At 39.4% G+C, this 24,214-nt stretch overlaps 1 protein-coding gene across 1 annotated transcript in view; it reads right to left on the bottom strand.

Annotated features, from left to right (window-relative positions):
- LOC104274443 (multidrug resistance-associated protein 4-like) overlaps positions 1-24,214 on the bottom strand; it is a gene marked incomplete at its 3' end in the record, with an annotated part of 72,600 nt that overhangs the window by 18,488 nt on the left and 29,898 nt on the right. Inside the window, exons 3-10 of the mRNA XM_009870080.1 lie at positions 21,529-21,679; positions 20,771-20,890; positions 16,179-16,289; positions 14,623-14,723; positions 11,686-11,877; positions 7,275-7,430; positions 3,447-3,536; positions 2,801-2,973 (exon numbers count right to left, since the gene is read on the bottom strand). Of these exons, the coding sequence (XP_009868382.1) occupies positions 2,801-2,973; positions 3,447-3,536; positions 7,275-7,430; positions 11,686-11,877; positions 14,623-14,723; positions 16,179-16,289; positions 20,771-20,890; positions 21,529-21,679 (1,094 nt within the window). The remainder of the gene's footprint in view (positions 1-2,800; positions 2,974-3,446; positions 3,537-7,274; positions 7,431-11,685; positions 11,878-14,622; positions 14,724-16,178; positions 16,290-20,770; positions 20,891-21,528; positions 21,680-24,214) is intronic.

Below are 24,214 nucleotides of genomic sequence, written 5' to 3'. Positions count from 1 at the left end.
CAAGATCTGGTAGAACCTGAATACCTGAATTAGTTGACTGTGTAAAAAGAGAACTATCTAAAGAGCGAGAATAAATACAACCTGAATGAGAAGCAACCAAGCTGCTGAAAGGAACACTGGATAAGTCATTATCTTCTGTCTAATGCCCTCCTGGGATTGTCTTGAAAGCATATCTCATACTACACAATTCTTGAGTGGCTTTAGATAATTTCTCCCAAAGAGAAGCAGTTACAGACAGCAGTTAGACATAACAAAAGGTTAAACCTTACAAGGTTAAGCTGGCTAATGACTGAACTATGTGCAATGGTTGTTGTTTTCACCAGGCTCAGTGTACAACCACTGTAAAAATGTGGCGGTGTACTGGTCCCAAAAAGTTTTGTCCTCTACACGCAGTAAAAATACAAGTTCACGTGTGCAGAAAATACAAGTCAGTGTGCAGAAAACTTAGCAAGTTCAACTTACTTAGTATTTAAAAATAGCCTCAGCTACGAAGGATTTTGTTTCAATATGTATCACCAAAGCAACTACAGAATGATTTTCCACTCCTCTGTTCCTCATACAACTTTCCAGAATGGTTCAACTGCTTTAAAATTACTCCATTCTTCGGGGTGAGAATGCTGGCTTCAGGACCAAGAAGATAAGATCAAATCAAACATCTGTCAGTCATCAGGTAAAACATGCAACTAGTCTGACTTAGGGCAACCTTCTTTATGGCAAACTCCTCCTCTCCCTCACGACAGCGCTGACAGCCCTGCAGCATGCAGAGCTGCCGGTAGCTACGAGGAGCAAGGGGGAAAATAAAGGTACATATGGGTGCTGCAAGATGGAAGAAGAAGGGAGAAGGATGAACTCCAAATTCCTTCCTTTCACTCCTTTGCTCACCAACAGGTAAGAAAGGCCTGGCTGAGCTGGAGAGACATGGTGAGGAGTCCCTCAGCCCTGGGGAAAGCACACTGTACGCCTCATGCTCTGCCCTCACATCCACTGCCTCACGCCACCTCACCTTTCCTCCTTCTCCCACCCCCCCAAACTCTGCCTTCTCGCATTTGCTTCCAGGCTGAACTGCAAAAAGGACACAGTTGCAGCAGCAGTTCAGGCAAAGAGATCAAGAGCCAAAAAACAACAACCCAAAAGAAATAATATCCCCAGAGCCGGCGGCAGCTCCCCATGGTTTCCTATCCCAGGTGCTTGATACGAGGGGTGTTTGCCGCCAGGCTAGAGGTGAGGGTGCCAAGTTGTGCATCAGAAGAGGAGGAGGTTTTCCTTACATGCCAAAAATGCCTCCCTAACTGCTCAGTTAAGCAACCCACATCAGCATTTCCTGAGGAGCGTCCTATCAGATTGCACAGGCAAAAAATACTTGGCTCTAGTTATAACAACACATTAAGGAAAAGGTAATAATGACTGTAATGCCAACTGAATTCAAAGAAGAAGTTCCAAGTTATTATTTGTATTGTTATGCCTAGAGTTGATACAAACAAACATTTACCTTATTATAATATATATTGCAGCCCACATTAATCAGAATCAATTAAACGGATAGTGCAAGTTGAGAACACACACATGAGATGCCAAAATAGGGAGGATAAGTAAGATGGTATTAAATTTCCACAGCTATGATTAATCACAGTTAATCTATCAGAGCTCAGCCAAAAATACACTAATAGTCAAAAAAGAAAAAAAGAAAATGAAAAAAAGGGAGAACCTCTAGGAAGGGAATGCACTCTCTAAAGGTTTTAGAAATACACTGTCAGCTGAACTGCAAAGCTACCCTAGTGGCACCACTTCTCCCCCAAGAAGATGTTATAAAAATGAGTCACGCCCAGATGACATACAAAATCCTTAATGCATCTGTTTGAGGAACTTGCTGTGTTATTGTCCTCTTTGGATTCTGAGTTCTCCCTCCAGCCATAGTTTGTTGGAACTATATATTCAACTCAGACTAATTGATGCAGTACGTTTGCAGTATTGTTTCCAAAATATTTCCACCAGTGTTTCAAACGTTTCAAAAATTAACAGTGGGGGTACTTAACTATTGTAACAATTTAAGAAGGGTTGTCATTGGATTTTTTTTCTATTGAGGTTGGATGTTCTTCTAGAAGTACACTCTAGTTCAAACAGGAATGAATTCAGGAAAGTTCTGCCTGCCTGAGTTATACAAGACAAAATAATGAACGGTAAGTCCTTCCTGAAGCTTTAAAAATCTCCAAATCTATTTTGCAGTTCCGATGGTGTTTAGGACATTTTACCCTACTCCCTGCCCCTATTTTATCTGTAACTTACTACACTGGCATCTAAGCCATCTGAAGGGATAACATCTCATAACCAGAAGTATCCCATTTTGCTTATAGCCATTTTTCACCTTTCTAGTTTTGGTCTTTTTTTGTGGGGAGATTAATTATTTTTTAAAAACTTATTTCCAAGAGACATTTATTCCAGAAATCAACAGAACTCAACTTGTTTCATGCCTATTCTGATGTTACTGATGTGCATTTCCAAGGAGGTTCTTGTCCTCTTGTCAATGGCTGTGGGACAAATAAACTCTGAATATTAATTTCCCTACTCTATGGAATGCACTGAAAGTAGGGACATTTTGAGCACTTAGCTTATATCATCTGCTCTGTCAGCCAAAGCTCAACCACCCCATTTTGAATAGACAACTATGATGCTATCATTAAAAACCTAAAAGAGCAATAAAATCTACAAGAAATACGAAGCATTTTAAGTTCATCTCTACAGTACAGCTGATCATATTAGACCATAAAGCACCTCATCTTAACATGAAAGATTTCAGTTTTACCTTGGGTCCACATTTGCTGTTGCTTCATCAATGATAAGGATCCGATTTTTTTTTAGAACTGCTCTGGCAAGACACACCAGCTGTCTCTGACCAACACTAAAATTAGACCCAGATTCTGCCAGCTGCATCTCCATTTTATCAGGTAGCTCTTCCACAACCTCCTTCAGTTGCACCTGTTGACATGTCAACATACTGTAGGATGAGTAACTCTCTTTTAAATCAGCTATTGTGTGTCTGATGACACAATAAGTATGCAAGGTTTCCCTTCTATATTCTGACACAAAATAAGTAAGTGCCAAGTTGGATTACATAGTGTGTCAGTTATTAGAATTCTAAAAGCATTAAAGCACATTGTTAGGAATCTATTACTGTTCATTAAAATGAAGATATGAATCAAAACGTAACCAAAGTATCATTATGCTAAAGGATAATTTTTTCATTAAAACATGTAACAATATACATGTCTACACACACATGCACAAACACACTTATATACAAATGCACACACAACGGTCTACTTTTTTCCATCAACACTCATGCCCCTTATCAAACCTGATTAAAACATCTAAAATGTAATGCACACAAGCACTGTAGTGTTATTTGGCTTGTAAATAACAGAAGTACATCATTAGATTTAGTAAGTCACCTCTTCCAAAGCATTCCACAGTTCTTCATCGGTGTATTCATTGAAAGGGTCTAAGTTTTTCCTCATAGTTCCAGTGAATAAAACAGGCTCCTAAAAAACAGTAAAATTAGCATTCCATTATAAACACAGGTTTTATATTGTGATATGTAATTCAATAATAATCAGAACTAATCTCTATCAACAGTAGTACAGAAACATCCAACAACAAGCTAACTTTTACGAAATGCAAAGGAGTATTTCACAACAATGTGCTTAAAGGGAGGTGGGAGGCAAGTGTTCAACCAGTCTGTTTGAAGATAATTTACCAAACTGGAAGGGTTTGTTTGTAAATTGCTGCACACAGTCATGTTGGTACTCAAACGGGCATTTACATGCCACCTATTTGATGCCACAAGCTACATATATACTCACGTGAAATCACTGCTATCCTCCTGGTATTGTTAACAAAATTCAGCAACTACCACTGTCAATGAACTCACACTCCTAAATTACGTTTGGGCAATTCTGAAAATCTGGTTTTGAAGTACATAAACCAGAGTGGAATCAAAGAGCTCACAATGCCTTTCTGGTTTTCCTTCTCTAGTTGGTTGTGGGTTTGGGGTTTCTTTGGTTTTTCTTTTTTTTTTTCCCATGCCATAAAAGCCCTTCATTTTCACCACCAGAGCCTAACAGGCTCAGCACTTCAACACAATGTTTAAACCTGTAGACACAGAAGTGAATCTATACTTCCACAGCATCAAAGCAAACTTACTTAGAACTGGAGCACTGCTGGGCAAAGTTCTAATTCAAAATACACCAGGGAGTCAAATCAGTACCTTCTATTCAGGTACCAACATGGGTTTTAAATACCTGTGGCAGAAGCAAGGTTTGGGGTTTTTTTTAACACTTCAGTTCCTGGTCAGATCAGTAACATGTAACTAATCAAACTGGCACAAACCAATTCACATTGGAAAATGTAGCATTTGAGAAGCAGGAAGACAACTTTGGGCCCAGAAGTCCTTAATCAGCAGATCAGTACTCCCTAACGCGAGCTGCCAGACCTGAGAGTCATGCACCGACCTGACTTTAGGGCTAAACTCCTCTTAGTACTACACATAAAGACAACAAGTAGTCGAAAGCTGTAATAGTGCTAATCATAATTGGAGACCATTCATCATGTTGTCAGTCATCTTTAAATTGGAGAAATCTTAGGCAAAATGTTTTCTTTCTTTCTCCCCTAGGAAATAAAGTCTAACTTACGTTGGGTAACTTCAGCTTACTCCGAGATTAACCTGTCATGACTTACTCGCCCTCTATCCCTAGGGATGTCCAACCCCAAAGGGCTGCAGCAAAGCAGAGCAGAATTTAGACCTTAACCTTCTTATTGTGCCTTCATTTCTAAACTGCTCTGAGTGGGATAAAAGGATTAACAAAGACAGAACATGCCACAAGCAATGTAAAAGAACGTATGCGTTTCTTGACATAACATGCCAGTTCTTTGAAAGTATCTGTTTCTTTAGCAACATGTTACTGAAAACCTGTTGAATGAACAAAAGGATTTTAAAAAAACTTCTATCAGGTTAAAGAACAGTTTTCTTCAAAAACACCTAGAAAGTAATTTGTTTAACAATACAAACTATAATACACCATTTGGTGTGTTTTGAAGCTATTGTTACATTTATTTGCCTTTTCAATCCATTTTTATAGGTTGGCAAAATAAGAGGCTGAATTTATAAAGTGTTCATAACTATTATAAAAGTCCTAACAACAGACATGTACTGCAACACAAGATAAGGATATTTTTTAATTACCATTTCTGACACAGATTATTATTTAAATTAGTCTGGTTTATGAGAGGAAAGTAATAAGACAAACCTGTAAATAATTGTTGTAAAAATGCTTGCAGTCAGGGAGGCAGACAACATTTGCATAGAAAAGATTTACAAACACAACCCTCGCACAGCTCCATCTAAGCAAGCAATTAGAAGCCTAAGCACATTTTTATTTCTCCAGGTAGGTATTTAAACTTACATATAAGAAAACTTCAGTCTTGCCTCATCACTCTCTAGGAAAAGCTCTGTTTAGCATGTTTTATGTTAGAATTTTAATAAGCATCTCTCCCTCTGGTTTCATAACTTCCTATGCAATTATGAAGTTATTTGCTCCAAAACAGGTACTTGATGTAACCTATATTTCTATTATTGACGCTACTATTAATGCAATACAAGACACTGCTCATCACTCAGTTTCCTACACTAAAAATGTTACTCCAAATCCTCTTCCTCTTCTTACTACCGTCACTTCAGAGTTTTGCATATTTTTAGTGGAAACAAGTCTTCCCTTATGTGGGAAAGAAATACTACCTGCTAGGCTTTGGACACTTCAAACTCTTTGGGACCATGATCAAAACCCTATTGTATGAACTTGGTAAAAAAAGTCACAGAATTCAACTGGATTAAAATAGTTTTACAACCATGTCAATGTGTGGGAAAAAAAACCCAATGTGTGAAAAAAACCCCTATAATTAAATGCAGTGAACTTTGAGTATCTGCATCATGCAGCATGCAGAAACTGTATTTGACCAGCAGTTTTCCTTTCTCAGTACTGTATTTTATTCAACTGGGTTGAATTCTTCTAAACACAAAAATCACCCACAACAGCTACAGGCAAGACTTTCAGAAAGCTGAAGACCTTGAATGAACTGATGATCATCTGCTTTCATGAGAAAAGAACGCTGCACACAAACAAAAAATAGAACTTAAATCCACGTGAAGTCCGCTCTACATACAGAAGATGACTAGTTTCAGTAAGTACTTCCACTGTGCGTAACAAAGCCTTCAACATGCAGAAACAAAAGACATTCTGCATTAGGCAATAATCCAGCTGCTGGAGGAGCACCTCTGGTTTTAGATTTTTTTGGGAGTTTGGTTGTTTTTTTTTGCTATTGTTGGTTTTTTTTTTGTTGATGATTTTTTTTTTTAAATAATAATAGCATACCTGCTTCTTTTCTCTGACTCCCTATTCTGGGAAAGCTAAAAAAAACCCCAAACAGGTAATCAAGAAGCTTAGAACCACTGTTCGTTACCATTTTTATCAGATTCTCAATTTAAAGAAAGTAATATACTCCGAATGCCATCATGCCAACAGGCTAGCAAACATTCAGATACAAAGATGGTGTAAGGACCCTAAAAATAGCTTCTGTAATAAAATAGAGTGATCTGATAATTAATGCTGAACATGGCAAACAAATTCCCCTGGTTTCCAGCCTACCACTCTACCTACCTGCCAGAATACCCCAGATTAATTATATTCCAAAAACATGACTTTGCATTTGGAGCATCTAAGCTGCATCCCCTCTTCCTCCCACTCCAATGGAGAGCAAATGATCATGGAAGCGATCATGGCTCTAATGAAGCATGGTAACCTGCACAAGTTCCTTTAGGAACTTTGGAGGTTACACACAACCCTTCTCTGATTGAGCATCTCACTGGAAACTAAGACCATAGAAGAGAAGACCTGTGACCTACTGGACTCCTTGGAATGTCCTTTCTTCTGCTCCAGCACCAGAGGTGAGGCTATTCCTAACATCACTATAATTTTCTCCCTGTATATATTTTTTTTCCCTGTGTATAGATAGGGGACAAAACTGGGAAGAAAATGCTCCAGCCTCCAAAGCTGATTCTGTTATCTCGACATAATCAAGACCTCACTCAGGAACGAATAACACCTCACTAGAACTTCTATGTGTACTGCATACAGGGGTGCAGGAGGAGCATACCCCAGGAAAGCATTTTAAATACTACGACACTGTATTGAAAATGGTTATAGCAAATCAAGTCACTCTCTTACCTGAGGTATAATCGAAATTTTCTTCCGCAAGTCATGGAGTCCTAGCTCTGATGTCAGGTACTTATCAATCCAAATCTTCCCTTCGGGTTCCGCCAAGCGAAAGAGGGCTGCTATCAGGGAGCTTTTCCCAGCTCCAGTTCTTCCTACTATTCCAACCTGCAGAGCAAGCCAAGTTTGTACATCTAAACCATGAGCTTTTCAGAGTAAATTAACATGTCAAGCAACAGTTTACAGCATCACAGGATTTATAGCAGAACAAGCACCAAATAAAATTTCTTTAAAATTAACATTTTTGAGAGGAAAAAAAACCTCACCACAAATCAGTTTGGATTCAAGTGACATCTGGATATCCAACAATTTCTTGGATCATACTGAAAGGTGAAAGATTTTTGCTTAATGTGTGGTGTTTTATTGTGTAAACAAGATAAAGTGGCTCGGTGTATAGAGTAATGTGATTCAAGGCTGCTAATTTTTATACTAAACCTGGTTTGCTGGGTGATGTTAGGCAAATAATTTGAAGCATGCATCTACTTCTCAACCTCCCAAAAAGACTCCCATGATGTACTTTGGGAACAACGTATGAACAGTACCCCAATTTAAATAACTGAGCTTGATTTTGGTTAGCAAGGTTAATGTGAAGTACGGTAAAACAGTCAAACTCTAAAGACAAACCTAGCAGGATTATAAACTGTATTCATGCTTCAGACAGCTTCATCAGAGAGGACAAGTATTGAAACTACAAGGCCACGTGAACAACCTGCAACTCTTTTCCAAACAGAAAAAACGGTGAATAACAAAATCACAGTGATTCAGGCGTCTCCTATACAATACCAAAGAAAAATCAGAAGCTGTAGGAAACGTGAAAAATAATGCTTTCAGAAAAACAGAGGTAGGGACAACGTAAAACAGGGGATTGCTAACTTGAACAAGGAGGGGTTAGGATCTACAAATATTTCGTATGAAACCATCACTTGGGAGAGGGTAGGCACATTAATAAATGAGATATATAATCAGTGATGATTAAATACTCCTTGAACAGAAACTTCTTTTTTAAAATGTTGTCTTCAGGTAAAAGATTCTTAGAGAAAACAATGTACAGCAATCAATTGTATCAGAGAAGGTGATGGGTGTAACCCTTTACACAGATCTGATCTGGCAGGATTCGTAATTTCTTAGACTCAGTTCTAATCACTACATTTCCAGAAAGAAATCAACACACTGGAAAGAGTTCAGAGAAGTGCAATATAAAATTAATATGAGTTGGAGATGCTGATTTGATGAGGAAGGATTTACAAGGATTAAGTGTCTACAGTATGGCCTGGCAAAGTGCTTGAGGTGCAGAAAGGAGCAAGAAACACAAAAACCTTCAGGAGTATACGTACAGATACCAGAGGGCAATTACCCACTGCCTGAGACTCAGACGTATGCAGTAACGACTGCTGGAATTAAATTAAGCACAGGAAACATTACATCGAGGAGCAAGGAGAGATTTTCTAACAGCCAGAGACCCTAAGCTCAGACAAATCAGCAGTGTCCACATGTGATCGAACATACACAAAACGCTAAAAAAAGTATACTGTGAGGAGCAGCTTACACTCCCTAATCTAAAAGGTATTTTCTATTTCTATTTTCCGATTCAACAGTTTCATCCAACAATTCATTACTCTACCATTGTATATGCACTAATTAACATTTATACAGTGCTTAATATTAAAGATAGAGCCTAATTTAAGCAAATCTGCTACAATAAATGATAAAATGTCTAGTATTCTAAATTATATAAGTGAAACAAAGGAAAAAATAGTTCTGAACAGCTACACTACAGCTCAGAAAGAAAACGCTGAATGGAGAACACAAACACCCAGAGCTGTGAAAACAAAAGTTCAATTGTTTCTCTGTAAATGTCACTGATATAAAGTATTGTATTAAGGACATAAAGAAAAAAAACCATAAAAAATACATTTGATACTTAAAATAAAAATGCAGCTGCTCTGCATATTGTCAAAATCCCACTTTCAGTTTGGCATCAAATGAAAGGACTACGCTCTTCAGTATTTAAAGGAATCTATTTGTATTTTTGGTCCAATTGACTACAGGCTGCTGAAAATTGACATGAATTTGAAACAGCTCTCAGTATACACACTCATTTATGGTTTTTAATACATTTCATTCTTTAGAGGCCCACAATCACAGCCAGTGCAAATACAGTGACAGTCTGCAAATGGAAGTCTCAGCCACCTAACAGGAATCACATGGCAGGATTTCCTTGTGCAACGTAAGCCACGTGCACACACAGGAGTACACCTGCTACCCTGGGCTCATCATTACTCAAGCGTCACTTGCGCTTCAAAGTAGAGCTGCACAAAAAATGTGAGTGAGATTTACAGCATGTCAGCTACTCCCCTGAAACGGCCCGTGTCTTTGTTACCCCTCAGGCAACCTCCCTTTCGTGCTACGCTGTGACAGTATTTACGCCAACAGCTGCCATGCCGTAAATCTAGACCCTCGTCCTCTGAACTTGTCCATGTAGCCGTACCCTCAGATTTAGGATCTGTCAGGACAAGGTGCGTTCAACAAGACATTAGTGAACAAGCATTCATAAGCACCCTAAAAACAAAAACACTGGTGTTTAATACCCAAGGCTGCCCATGCTAACCTGCTCCTGCTGCAGCTATAGTAGCTGAAGAGGTCCATCACAGCCAGCTCCTGGCAGAGCTCCTGATGTCAGCCCTCCCTGGCCTGTCTCTGGCAGACTACACTACCTTAAGCTAAGATGGTTAAAACAGGGTTCTTCCCAGCCAGCTTTAACTCTAGAGAAACACTGAATGCTGAGATAAGTGGATGAAAAGAGACCCTAACCCATGAACGATCTGCTAGTAATCACATCCTCCATTCTTACTGTACCTACAGCTTCCCACGCTGAGGTGGCTACAAGAAAAGGTACAAGCATGGCAGAAGTTTGAACTCATTCCTCCTGCCAGCGGCACTGCAGCCACCAGAAGTCTCTGTGAGCCGAAAGCCCGAAAAAGCATGAGAGCTCTCACTGACTGACACGTGGGCAGAATCCCCGGCAGACCTGGAAACTTGGTCCTGAAGAGATGGTTTCTCCATAATTAAAACCAATATAAGGAGCACAGATGCTGGGGAGATACATTTTACACAGTGGCAGTCTGCGGCAGTATTGTGCGAAACATCATAGAGAACAAACAACAAAGTTCTTGGCAACAGTTTCAAGCTGGGCAAATTCACTTGAGGATGACAAAACCACAGGACAACCGCTCAGCAAAAATAAATACCCCCAGTCATCCCTCCCTGTCCTGCCCCCACCAATGACTGAGTCATACGCTGTTAATACCCTTTGCTTCCATTTTTATTTTATTTTATTTTAGATTTCATTTCTGTCTCTTACTAAGAAATGTAAATCTTGTCTGCTATTACACTGGAGTGACAGCCAGGGAGATGGCCCCTTCTTCTTAAACATGATTTTTAATTCACTTCTACATAATTCCATGAGGTCATCTCCAAGCAGACAACTTGGGTTGAATTCTTGTAACATGCATGTTATTAAAAAGGTCCACTTGAGGAACGAAACAGGTTTGAGACTGAATGGAAAAGCACGTTACAAATGAGGCCAGGGCAAATGATTGTAGAGAGCTGAACCATCCTCCTAGGGAAGATATCCTAATCAAAAAAGTACATGTGCATTTGAAATGTAGCAAAGCATGAATTAATACTGCAGGGCTCTAATTTAATTTTGTCTGTGGGGGAGATCTCCCCTGCAGCACTCTTTCAATTGGGATGGTGTCAAAATTGGGCAGGTAGAGTCAAATTTACAGAGGAGGAAGAGTATTATTTCTATGCTTCTTTTGGCTACCAGTCTAATTAATAGCAACAGTTAATTGGATTGGTAGCCGAAAGGAAGGGAAATAAAATCCCCAATTCTAAAGCCACTGATTTGTATTTCTTTCTTTTCCCTTCCATTTGAGCCTCTGCGCAAGAGCATGTAGATTCGTTACTTTCAACTGCCTCTGCTCACCTTGTCTGTTGACATTCTTTATTCTATTTATGTTGCCTCTATCGAATCCTCAATTTCCTAATGCAGCTCCATTTGCTTTGGTTTTGAACAAACATTCTGGGCTTAGTTGGTGTTTTGAATGTCTGACAAAACCCAAATTTTATCAGAAAATTATCATATATGTTTAACCCTTTGTTGTGATGGGCTACACTTACAGAAATTAAATAGGTTCCAATATTTATTATTAAATATGAACAAGGCTTATTTTTCAAAAGAACACTTACTAATTTTCTAACATCTATACATTTTATAATGCATTTTTATCACACAAGCTTCTTGTCAGCTTACCATCTTTGCTTAATTTCAATGGACTGCCAAAGACAGCCATACACATACCTTTTCTTTTGGTTTAATTACAACAGACAAGTGTCTCAACACCAAAGGTCCATCTAAACTGTAAGCGAAGTTAACGTTTTCAAATGCTATCATTCCTTGGCTTGGCCATTCAGGTGGTGGATGCTTGTTGGTCTCCCAAGGAGCTTCTTTTTCAAGTTCTGTGTATTCCATTACTCTTTCTACTGATATCATCTAAGGGGAGGAAAGAAGACATCTATATATAAATTTCAGCTTACTGCATGTATTATTGCATATACTGCAAATATTGCATGTGTGTGTATATATAATTGCCTGTGCATTTTTACTATAAAGATGCAATACACATTATCCCAGAGTTTTTCCTTTAAGCAGACAAAGGTATTTGGTAGCATCCTACGCTTATTTTATACAACTCAAAAAAGTGGAAAGAATGCATCTCCTGTCCTGTTACAGATCCAGATCTATTATGATATATAAATCCATACATAAGCATTAATTTTTAACCAGTGGGATTAACTACAAATCTAAGTATGTGCATAAATATTAAGAAATTTAACCTATGGGAGTTGTCTGTTAGTCTTGCCTCGGATAACATCACTTCCTTGTGTGTTGGGAAGACAAAGGTAGAAATGAAACTGCCATATGAGCTACAGGCAGGCACACAACAACTACTAGCATAAAGTTACAGGCTTCATCATCCCTATTTTTGTCCTCATCATTACCATCACACTCACCCCTAGCAAATCTTTTAAATATATCTGTCACAAGCAATTCCTTAATCCAAGATAGATGTCACCACCTTATTATTGACTTTTAATGTAACAAAACTTGTTTTACTCTGCATTTTATGCCAGATATGAAAGAAACTGCAATGCTTGCTGATGCCTCTAATCTTACGTAAAGGAAGAGGAACAGAATTTGAGCTATCTAGACACTTTTTGTCCTCTTGGGCAAATAAGGAAAGTTCTGGTTTGGCTCTGTTGTGCATCCTCACCCATACATCTTCTCAGTACAATTAACTGCATTTAATGGCCTCACTCACAGATGGATTCTGAAAAAAAAATCATAAAGATGTCCAGTAGGCTTATCTTGCCTGGAGTGGATTTAAGGGCAGAGGTCACCAGGCAGCAAGTTCTCTGATCTCATTGCCACCTACTCCTCCCACATTACAAAGCAGGCTCCAAGGAAAAGCATATCAGGAACAAATCCCAGAACGGCTTGAGTTGGAAGGTACCTTTAAGATCATCTAGTTCTAACCCCCCTGCCATGGGCAGGGACACCTCCCACTAGATCAGGTTGCTCAGAGCCCCATCCAGCCTGGCCTGGAACACTTCCAGGGAGAGGATACCCACAATCTCTGGGCAATGCATTCCAGTGTCTCACCACCCTCACAGTAAAGAACTTCTTCCTAATGTCTAATCTAAATCTACCCTGCTTTACTTTAAAATCATTGCTCCTTGTCCTATCACCACATGTCCTTATAGAAAGATCCTCCTCCTCATTCCTGTAGGCCCCCTTCAGGTGCAGGAAGGCTGCTGTAAGATCTCCCCGGAGCCTTCCCTTCTGCAGGCTGAACAACTGCAACTCTCTCAGCCTGTCCTCATAGGAAAGGTGCTCCAGCCCTTTGATCATCTTTGTGGCCCTCCTCTGAACCCTCTCCAACAGATCCATGTCCTTCTCGTGCTGAGAGCTCCAGAGCTACCTCCCTTGACCTCCTGGCCACACATCTTTTGATGCAGCCCAGGACACGGTTGGCTTTTTGGGCTGTCAGGTGACCGAGTCAAACAAAGAGGAACTCTTCTTGCCTCCACAAAACGTAGTCAGCCTTTAATAACAGGATTTTTGGTGGATGACCACCTGTCAAATAAGTTGATGCTAATCACAATGATCACAATGATCAGCATTCCACACCAATGCCAGCTTAGTGAATGGCAAGCCTTTCTCCTACAAAGTATTTCTGAACCACAGCAACCAAGAGAGTAATTCACTACGTAAGAAAGTTAGAGACCAACACTTCCAAAATTTCCCAAGTGGTACAATAAAACCTGAAAACATTTCTTCCCACTTCTCCCCTACGTCTGTCACGACTAGTTTATTCATGTCCGAAAAGTGCTCTGAAGAGGCAATGTGCTAGACAAGAAAATACAAATCTAACATTATTAGTATTATCTGTTATTAAACATAGCTTTGTAACTTCTACAAAAGAACTACATGTACTTCCCAGACTATGGCCAGCAATTCATTACAAGTAACTTTCAGTCGTCAACACAAAACCCCTCAGATTTAAGCTAAGTATGTTCTTTCTGTAGTATTTTTTCTCATATATTAACTTAAGAAAGGAGACAACATAGACCATGCTAGCAAATATTGTAAACTGGTGGAAGGCATCTTAAATATTTTGAAAAACACACAGTCCTCTCAGTTGAATATAAACGTGTACTTTCAAATATTTTTTAACTTACAACAAATTTGGAAGATGTAAAACTTTACAACGAATTAATAGGACCCTAAAAACGTCATGAGGGATATAAAACAAATTTTAAAATGCAATAATAAAGAATAATAAATTTTAAAATCTCAAATTTAAACAAATGATGTAAAAAGCATCTTACTAACAGAAAGGGTTTAATTTCCTGTAATTTTAGCAAGTTGCAATACAATTATCTACACTGTAAGTAGACAGTGTCCTTTCAGCTGTAAAGTCTCCCTTACTAGGAACAGAGAGGGACAGTCATTGGGCACAATTCATTTGAACACACATTCAGAATCAGTCAGAGAAAATATATCCCAGAGGTGTAACCCCAAGAGGCTATTTTTCTTTATGGACTGTAAGTAGTGTCTCAATTGCTTGCTAAGATAATAATGTCCTCAGTTAATGAAGAAGAATCCCATCCTTAAGGCTTCATGTCACTGCCACGAAAAGGAACTAAGAGATGAAAAGGAAGAAACAAACGTTACCAGGTTTTCAACTTCAGCACTTTGTCGAACACCCCACTGGAACGTTCCCATGAGGGTGATTGCATAGGATAGTGCCAAACCAACCTGCCCTGCATTCAAAGCTGCAGAACAAAGGAAAAGGAGAATTAAATAGGTAGACTCGTAATTGCACAAAATCCTAGTTAACTTCACTTTCATGAGGTTACTTACATGAAGGAAGCATCACAGCCAGAATTTTGTTTGGTTACACAGTACTTGCCATCTGCGCAATGAGTAGCTCCAGGCAGAACAGCTACTTGCTGCATTTTTTTTTTTTTTTGCATATGTTTTGGGAATTGTATATTTGAAAAGACAATCCAAACTCCTCTCAGCCTGGCATTTTACCTAAAAACTGAGATTCAGTCTTAAGATCGCACTTACATAGCTTGTTAGGGTCGTCCCTATCTGGCTGAGCATTAGTAACCTTTCACTTTTTTCTAGACTTGAGCAAAATATGAGCATAAAATGATTTCAAAACAAGTTACAAACATTTACATCAACTTCACTCTCTTGTAAGTGATCAGATAAAATAACAGGACAGAATATTTCTCCTGTTTATATAAGCATTCATTTGTTTCAGCAGGTCTATTCTCACAAAATAAATTAATTCTTTCTGCTCCAATATTAAGCATGATTGTCCTCTGACTTACTTGAACTTTACCCTAGCATAGCTCTATTGACTTCAAGAGAGCTACTGCTTATCCAGAGGCAAGGAAAGATTCAGGACCATTGTTTTGACTTGTCTTTCTGCATTCTAATAACATTAAACCTAGCTCAAAATTTTCAGTGTTGAGGTTAAAGAGTGTTCAAATTTTAAGACACACAGGCATATGCAGAACTTATCCAAAGGAAAAAGAAAAGAAACAAAACCAGCAAATTAGCACTAATTTTCATGTCCAAGATAATTACTTCTTCATATTTTAGATGACTATCTCATTCTAGTACATCTAACCCAATTACACCCTGGATGATGCACATACTAATGACAGTTCATGAGTGACAGTGAATGTACAGTATATTATTGCAAGGCGATTTTCTTTCTGGTAGTGGCCTATCATGCTGATCCAAGATGTCAGAAGAGTAACCCTAGGAATTTTAGCTCACTTTCTGCCCTACTGTGCCATGTGTAGAAAGCAAAAGAAGTAGCTCTGTGCGTGTTTCAGTATGAAAAGCAAATCCCTGTAGGCCCAAAAAAGAAAGGCAAAGGTGTGGAAAAAGAAAAAGATTTATCTGTTGTTATTACTCTGAAAGCCAGAATCTCAAAAGTGAAGACTACAGATCTCCAAGTTTGTTTGCACGTTTGGGGATGACAGCAGATGCATGTCTAAGCCCGGAAGATGTCTGAACTCCCTCCAGTATTTGTAGGAAAGCAGGTACAGCCCCAATGCCCTAGACTGAGGAAGAGATCACGATCTAGAAAGAAACATTTAACTTAATTACAGTCCTTAAACAATTAGAAACAGCAATCTATGGAAAAGAATTAGACGTTACTATACATGGCAATTACCGAGTGAACTTTTTCTAACATTTGTACTTACTGTTGGCAAGAAGCAAAGAACCAAAAGAGACCACTATAACAAAAATGGCACAGATGGCATCCAGACGCACAGCAAACCACCTCGAGGTCGTCAAAAATAGAAACCAGGCCTCTAAAGTGTATTTTACAAAGACATGAAAACAGTGGATTATTAGAAAACTAAGCTGCATAATTATATTAAATTAATTCAAGTTAACATTGTAAGTTGTTAAAAAAAAAAACACTTGCCATCTTCAAGTACATGTCTGTATGGAATGACAACGACATGAATATTGTCCAGTTTTCCTGAAGTGGCCTAACCTAGTTTTCACACTGATAGCAACCACAACAGCAACCACAGCTAGTATAACATACAGGAATAGGAAGAAAAATTAAACAGCTGAGGCCTGCAGCATGGTCTATTTATTTAAAAAGGAAGCCCTTTTTTAACCCCATTGGATTTGGGAGTCTTACACAAAAAGCAGAAGTACATTTGCTGTAGCCATATACAGTCTACAAGCTTTCACAACTGTCAGAACCAAGTCCAGAAGGCAGCTACAGCTGGTTAAAATCCTGTAAGAACTACTCAGTAGAGAGCTATTTGATTAACTAAATGCAGGTACTGACTTTCAGGGAAGCTCACAGGTGGACGTCTCCACTGGACACTCACATCCAGGTGTCCACATTTTGGTGCTAACTTTCATCCCAGACAGATAATGTCACAGGACAAGATACAGGAGGCAGCAGGAAAAGACATTGCTATACAGAAGGCAAAGTGTTTGAATTCAGGGCCAAGGCCAGGAGGCAAGTAGCTGTAATAAAATATTGCATTATTTATTGCTTAGGCTGCAGTCAGATGTTCCAGTTGCTACCAAGTTACAGCAGAGGGTTACCACTCCAATCTCTTCTGTGTTACTTGTCACTACTCCATGCTAAAGATCAGTGCTGTTTCAACTGTTTCAATATTCCTTAGCTTAGTGTTGGGAAAGATATTAAAAAAAAAATCTTCCCTATTATTAAAAAAAAACCAGAGAGGAACTAAGTGGTTTTAAGTCAGATCATTTTGGATACCCAGAATAAGGAGGGAGCAAATCAACAATCTGTGTGAGCAAAACACAACTTCATGTAACTTCTGTGAAAGAGTAAGGATTACAAGAGGCAGCCAGGTAAGGTCCAGACCTGGTAACCTCTTAGTCTCATTTACATTAACTGCACATGCCTGATCACATACTTAACAGCTTGTTTCATTAAACAAGGCATTTGATACGGTCTAATGGACAGTCATACACCTATGCACATGGAACAACATATGCAGCACAACACCGCATCAACTCAGAAAGCTAATTCTGGAAATTTCATTCACTGTGGTGACGTAGGCACCTCTCTGAAATGCAGGAGCAGAGCATCCCTGGAAACAACCCATTGCAGCTTCCTGGTGACTTGAAAGGTCATTTCTGATGCAATAGTGTGCTTGTAAGACCAGGAAATGGGACACTGGGGTTGTAGATTTTTTTCAGCTCTGAGGTTTTCAGAGAATCACAGAATGTCACGGGTTGGAAGGGACCTCAAAAGATCATCTAGTCCAGCCCCATTTTTTTTTTTTTTGCTCCACTGACCCCATTGTCCAGGAAGGTGCACTAAACTGCCAGCTTCAGGTGTGTCATTCTGCAGCCTCCCTATGCAACTGGGGTCACTGTGCAGGCAGGGAGGAATATGGCAATGGGGACGAACAAAGCCTCATCATGGTGCAACTTCTAATGACTCATGACCTTGCTCACAGAGATGTCGCACTGGCAGGAAGGAAACTTAGGTTTGGTCAAACTGCAGAATGCCTTTTACATGTTTCTTATCTAAAGATCATTCAACATCAACTTCATAAGCATCCCCGAAAGAAGGTCTGAAGCCTGTTTCCCAGGCTCAGCCTTAAAATGGGAGGCGAATAGTCAAAAGTCCTAAACAAAACCATTGCTGGCTAGAAGAGCCTTCTGCAAAGTAGGAAAGAATTTAAAACTCTTTGAGAGACCTTGGAACCCAGGACACCAGCTTTGTGAGCTAGTAGGAAAGGTATCTGCTTCTATCAGCTATTGCTAGCCTACAATATCAAAGAATTGGGTATGGAAACAACCTCAGGAGGTCTCCAGTTCAACCTCCGGCTCAAAGCAGGGCCAGTTCTGAGGTCAGATCATGTTGCTCCATGACTTATGCAGTTTGAGTTGAAAATCAACATGGATGTGAGCCTGCACAAGGTCTCTGGGCACCTGCTCCTCTGCGTGACTTTCCTCATGGTGAAAAGCTTTTTCCTTATCTTCAGGTTAAAACTCTGTTGTTACAACTTACACCCATTTTCTTGCTGCTCCTGCCATATACTACTGTGAAGAGTCGAAGTATCTTTTTGGTGATAACTTTGCAGGTACTGGAAGGTAGCTATTAAATCCTCCATAAGTCTTCTCTTTGGCAAGCTGAACAAACCCAGTTTCCTCAGTCTCTCCTCACAGGGAGATCACTTGTGTTAGTCCCCTAACCATCTCAGTGGCCCCTTCACTGCACTCACTCCAGTTTCCTGTATCTGGAAGTCCAAAACTGGATGCAGTATTCCAGATGTGGGCTAACAAGTGCTGAGGATGAATCACTTCCCTCGTTCCACTGGCTGTGCTTCTGTTAACAGAGCCCAGATGTTCTTTCTTTGCTGCCCAGGCACACTGCTGGCTCATATCCCCTCCAAGGATCAAGAACTAGACATACACTAAGCAAGCTGGTATATTTCAAATACTCTGGTGGGAAAGGCACCAAGGTGAAGCATGTAGGTACACAAAAGTGTGTGACAATAGCACCGAAGCTCAATCTCAAAAGCAGGTTCCTGAACTGCCCAGAGGAAGCATTACTGGCAGTTTCGTTAGAGATACAAAAAATCAACTGGAAAGGTAGCGTGTTTATGTTCCTTAGATCTGACTCTTTGTATAATCATAGAAACATAGAATGGCCTAGGCTGGAAGGGACATTAGAGATCATCTAATCCAACCTCCTTGTCATGGGCAGGGACGCCTCTCAACTAGATCAGGCTACTCAAGGCCTCATCCAGTCTGGCCTTGAACCTCTCCAGAAAGTGGGCATCTACAGCCTCTCTGGGCAATTTATTCCAGAGTCCTGCCAACCTCGTACTGAAGAATTTCTTCCTAAGATCCAATCTAAATCTATTCTCCTTCAACTTAAACCCACTTGCCCTTGTCCTGTCAGTGGACACTCTTGTAAAAAGTCCCTCCCCAGCCTTCCTGTAGGTTCCCTTCAGGTATTGGAAGGCAGCTATTAGGTCCCCCCGGGGTCTCCCCTTTTCCAGACTGAACAATCCCAGCTCCCCCAGCCTGTCCTCATAGCAGAGGTGCTCCAGCCCCTGCATCATCCTTGTGGCCCTCCTCTGAACACGCTCCAACAGATCCACGTCCCTCTTATGGTGGGGGCACCAAAACTGTACGCAGTATTCGAGGTGGGGTCTCACAAGAGCAGAGTATAGGGGGAGAATCACCTCTCTTGACCTGCTGACCACGCTTCTCTTGATACATCCCAGGATGCAGTTGGCCTTCTGGGCTGCAGGGGTGCACTGTCGGCTCATGTTGAGCTTCTCATCTGTCAGCACCCCTAAGTACCTCTTCTATGTGCAGTTTAGTCTAAAGATATATTTTAATACAAAGCTTAAAAAACCACTTGGTGTTCCTGTGCTATCAGCTACTGTAAAATTGAGTTGGTCAGATAACTAGTGACTTAAAAAAACTAAGAAACCGAGAATTCAAAACCAGAAGTGCCTTCCCTGGAACATATGTTTCCCCTGGTCACAAGTTACTGGGCTCAACATGGAAGTCAGTGTGCACAATTCTACAGCCTGCCATAAACTGTACTTCAGAAGAGATCAACTGGTCTGAAATTACAAAAAAGCCATAGAATATACTTGTACATCTTATGACAGGAAATTCAACAAGTTGGCTAACCCCGACAGAAGTGTACTCTGTTGCATCTTGGAAAACACTGTAATAAAGAACATTTAATTGACAAAAAGTAAAGAATCACAGTGCAAACCTGAATTATATTACTTATGCTTGCACAATACTAATATTTGATACCTTCTGGTCATGTTATTACCATATATTAGAGCTCTGAAAGCTGCTCAAAGTAAAAAGGAAGTGAGATTTATGAAACTTTTCCAAGATAATTTATATTAATCATCTCTGCTCAGTCATAGCACACCACTTAATATTAAATGCTCCATAATATAGCTTGTTACCTCCTCCTACTCCCCACCCTCCACTTTTTAAAGATGGAATCCATGAAAATGTCAAAAAATAATATTTAAATATTCTCAGCAAGCATACTTTAAATTGTTTATGTTAGACATTGTTAAAACATACGTGTGGGTTTCTCAAATTATATTAGAGCCTAAGGTGAACACTCAAAATCTAGGAAGATAATAACGTTTTTGTTCTAATAGAGAAATTTTACCCTGAAGAGACAAATGCACAGCTCCTTCTGATTTTTATGTGCATTATATACATGGTACTAAGGGCATAAGATATTTGCCTCCCACAGAGCAAAGTATTTGATTTTTCACGTCAATTCTTCACAAACCTGAGTGGAGGTCTTGGTGTGCATCAAATAATTTTTGAAATCTTTCCTCTGCTTTCAAAGCTCGAATAGTCCAAAGTCCCTGGAGGGATGATGACAAGTGGGAGAACACTGGACTTCGAGCTACAAAGGGAAATGAGAGTAACTTAGCAATAGCTGAAGGACAATATTTAATTCTTTTTGTACCACACTAATCTTTAATCCCACTACTTTATATTTAACCACACAAGTTACTGTAATGCATTTTAGAATAAATATGCAATACCTTTAAACCAAAGTCCTCTTACTTAATCAGAATCAGTCAGACAGCCAGGCAGATTAATTTATACAAAAATGTCTTACGTTTCTAACAATAGCTGTCACTGAACACATTCTTTGAGCTTTATTAATGACAGGAGGCACCCATGTTTGTTATTCATAATGCTTCATATTTCATATCATAGTCAAGCTTAAGTCACGCAAGAGAGTCAGATTAGGTCAGAAACACTACTACTACGTGCATGCAAGGTCTCAAAGACCAGTAACTTAGCATGTTCTTAACTAGCTTTACTTACAGATAGTTAAACTGACATACCCGAGGTTTATCATTATGCAAAGCAGGAGTTAAGCATGTAATTCATTAGTTGAGAACTAAGGCAATAAGGAAGTTATTTGCATAGCAAAGGAAAAAAAATCTTTGATGGATTGTCTATAAAATACTAGCGCTTCACATAATAATGACGAGGGTTAAAGCTAACATTAAGTTGCGCCAAACTACATACTTGTGGATTCTAGACGTTTAATATCTCTTGAAGTGTCTAAGAAATATCGTCGAAGAAAAATAAAAAGAATAAATAGTGGAATTAAGGGGATGAGTATCCAAGGAATCACTGCCACAGCCACAGCCACCACACCAAAAATCTGTAGGAGAGTCTGCAACACAATAGAAACAAAATAAAAATCTCTTTGCCAGAAGAATTTAATTTACAACAAGTATAAAACTATTTAACACTATTGAAAACTTAAATATTTAAACATAACTACCAAATTTAAGAGTGGATGCATGGTATAACATATAAGCAACAACTATTTTTAAGTAACTTGAAGAATTTACAGTATTACCTAATTTGACTAATCACACAGTTTATAGTTTTCTTATGAGTTATTTGTTCTTTAATGTCTTTACAAAACTGGTTAACTAACATTAGTGTTTTTCTTTGTTTATTCTGTGAATGCTGTAAGAAAGCAATAGGTGATTAATGAAACAGACAACTAATCTTTAATGGACCCAAGCTACCTGGTGAATCAGGGAGATGTTTTTTCACTCCAGGTAAAAAGAAACTGTTGAAAGACAGCCTTTCAGTTGAAAGACTTGACAGTTGACATAGTGACTTTTCAACACAGGCTTGTAACTTTTTCCTAAATACAATTCTGTTTAAAAAGAAGACCCAATATCAGAGAAAGTGAGCTTTTTCTTCCCAAAGGGTAGCATTGTGAAATGTTACAAAGAAGAAGGAAATGCTCACGATTCCAAGTGTCATAAAAGGCTAGTTTTACCAGGTTTACTTCAGAGTACAAGATGAATGGCTGGGCTAGACCGGAATTTACCCTTCGAAAACTAGGTATTATGTGGAACGAAGCTCTGTTGCTCAGGACAGTGGGTTCTCACTCAACTTTCTGAATGAAATCTCCCATCTCCTGCAGACCACTTCACACCCTTCATATCAAATTTTCAGTTTGAATACACCACAAAAAGCATTACCTGCACATAGATTTATTTCAGAACACCAGCTGTGTATGTATGTATGTATGTACTGAAATCAGTGTGTGCCCATCTGCTCTTTAAAAAGGGGGGGAAAACAAAGAGACATACAAAAAGAAACCCACCCTGTACAAAACCCAGACAACTGAAATTCTAGCTCACCACTGAATTCCTGTACTATTAGCAAATTCCTTAAAAATTGCAGTATTTTCTAAAAGGTCTGTGTTTTATGGACTGTAGAGGTGCCACCTCTTTATTGCATAAGACACACAAATAGATTCCAGCTGAATTTTGTGGATGTCTGTTTTTTTGGATGCCAAAAATGCATTAGTGACTACTGGGTCGAGAGAATGTGTGTATTACAGAAAAAAGACTTTTGTCCCTTTATCTGTGTGTCGAGTTGGAAAAGCTAAGCAACACATCAGCTGAGGTCGGATCCCAGAGAGCTCCCTGGATTTTCAAAACACTTTCAGTGGAAGTGTCTATGAAATGTCGCATTTCCTCTTGCGCTTCTGGTAGCCCACACACATGCTCTAAAGCCAAAACTCAAGTGCAACCTTTTCCCCTGTATCTGTTTTTTTTTCTTGAGGCTTCTCTGACTTTAGCCTAATTTTCACCTGACCAAAGCGCAAAACCTTATGCATTACAACTGTATGAATCAGCACAATTTAGTCTTCGGCTCTAGGCAAGATCTTAGCTCATGACAGAAGATTTAGCAGTGTAACAGCCTTGCATCTCATAGATTGCGAAAACACATTCTAGGGTCTCACAAATCTATTAAGGAAAATAGCTATAGGGTAGATACAGGGTAGGAGCTCTGAAGGAAGCTGCATAAGCACTACGCTGCTCATAAACGCGTTAAGGTGTTGATGGCATCATGCTGTTTGACCTTCTAGATACATACAGCAGATCACAAACATTTTACCTAGATTTCATCACGAGGAGGTAAGGTGGCAGCAGAAGCGCATGATATTTCACTTGGATCAATTATGCACATGGTGATGTCAGCACAAAGCAAAACAAAGCAACCTGACTCCTCACCAGTGCTGCCATCAGCCCTCCTCTACCTTCTACTTTTCCAGTGTTCTTTAAAACGGTGGTTTTACTACAGGATGTGCAGAAAGGAAACAAAGATTCCCAACCTCCTCCAAAATTTTCTCCTGTTTTGATCACTGTTTTCCCCAGTACTGCTTGTTGCCTAAGCCAAGCCCGTCGGCCATCCACACGCCAGCTAATTTCTAAAGGCTCCCTCACCTTTATCCTCATCGGCAAATAGAGACTGCAGTTCGTTCCCTCCTTCTGACAACTGACTCCCAAATCTGCTTTATATGCCTGCTGCCTTCTCCCTCCATCATCTCCCAGACAGTTAGAAAAAAGCAGTTTCTGAAGTACTTCTGTCTCCTCACACCATCAGCTGCAAACCTGAAGTGTTGAGGGAAGCTGCTTCAAGGAAAAGTATTCTGAGGAAAATAAATGCTTCTTAATAAAAAACTCAAACAAACAAAAAACCAAACTTAAGTTTGTTGCAAAGTGCCGGTAGGGGTGGGAGTGGGAGAAGAACTATTAGGATCCAGCTCACGTAAACAAAGCCTCGCTACAGTGAAAATACAGGGAAGGAAAAGATGGTTAGGATGACTAAAGTAAAAATTTGACACCGCCTTTGGAAGGAATTTTAGATGAGCCTGCACCACCTTATCATTATAAAA

Source organism: Apaloderma vittatum, unplaced genomic scaffold (assembly GCF_000703405.1).
Source record: "Apaloderma vittatum isolate BGI_N311 unplaced genomic scaffold, ASM70340v1 scaffold18915, whole genome shotgun sequence".
Lineage (NCBI taxonomy): Eukaryota > Metazoa > Chordata > Aves > Trogoniformes > Trogonidae > Apaloderma > Apaloderma vittatum.
This window is presented reverse-complemented; position numbering and strand designations above follow the sequence as displayed.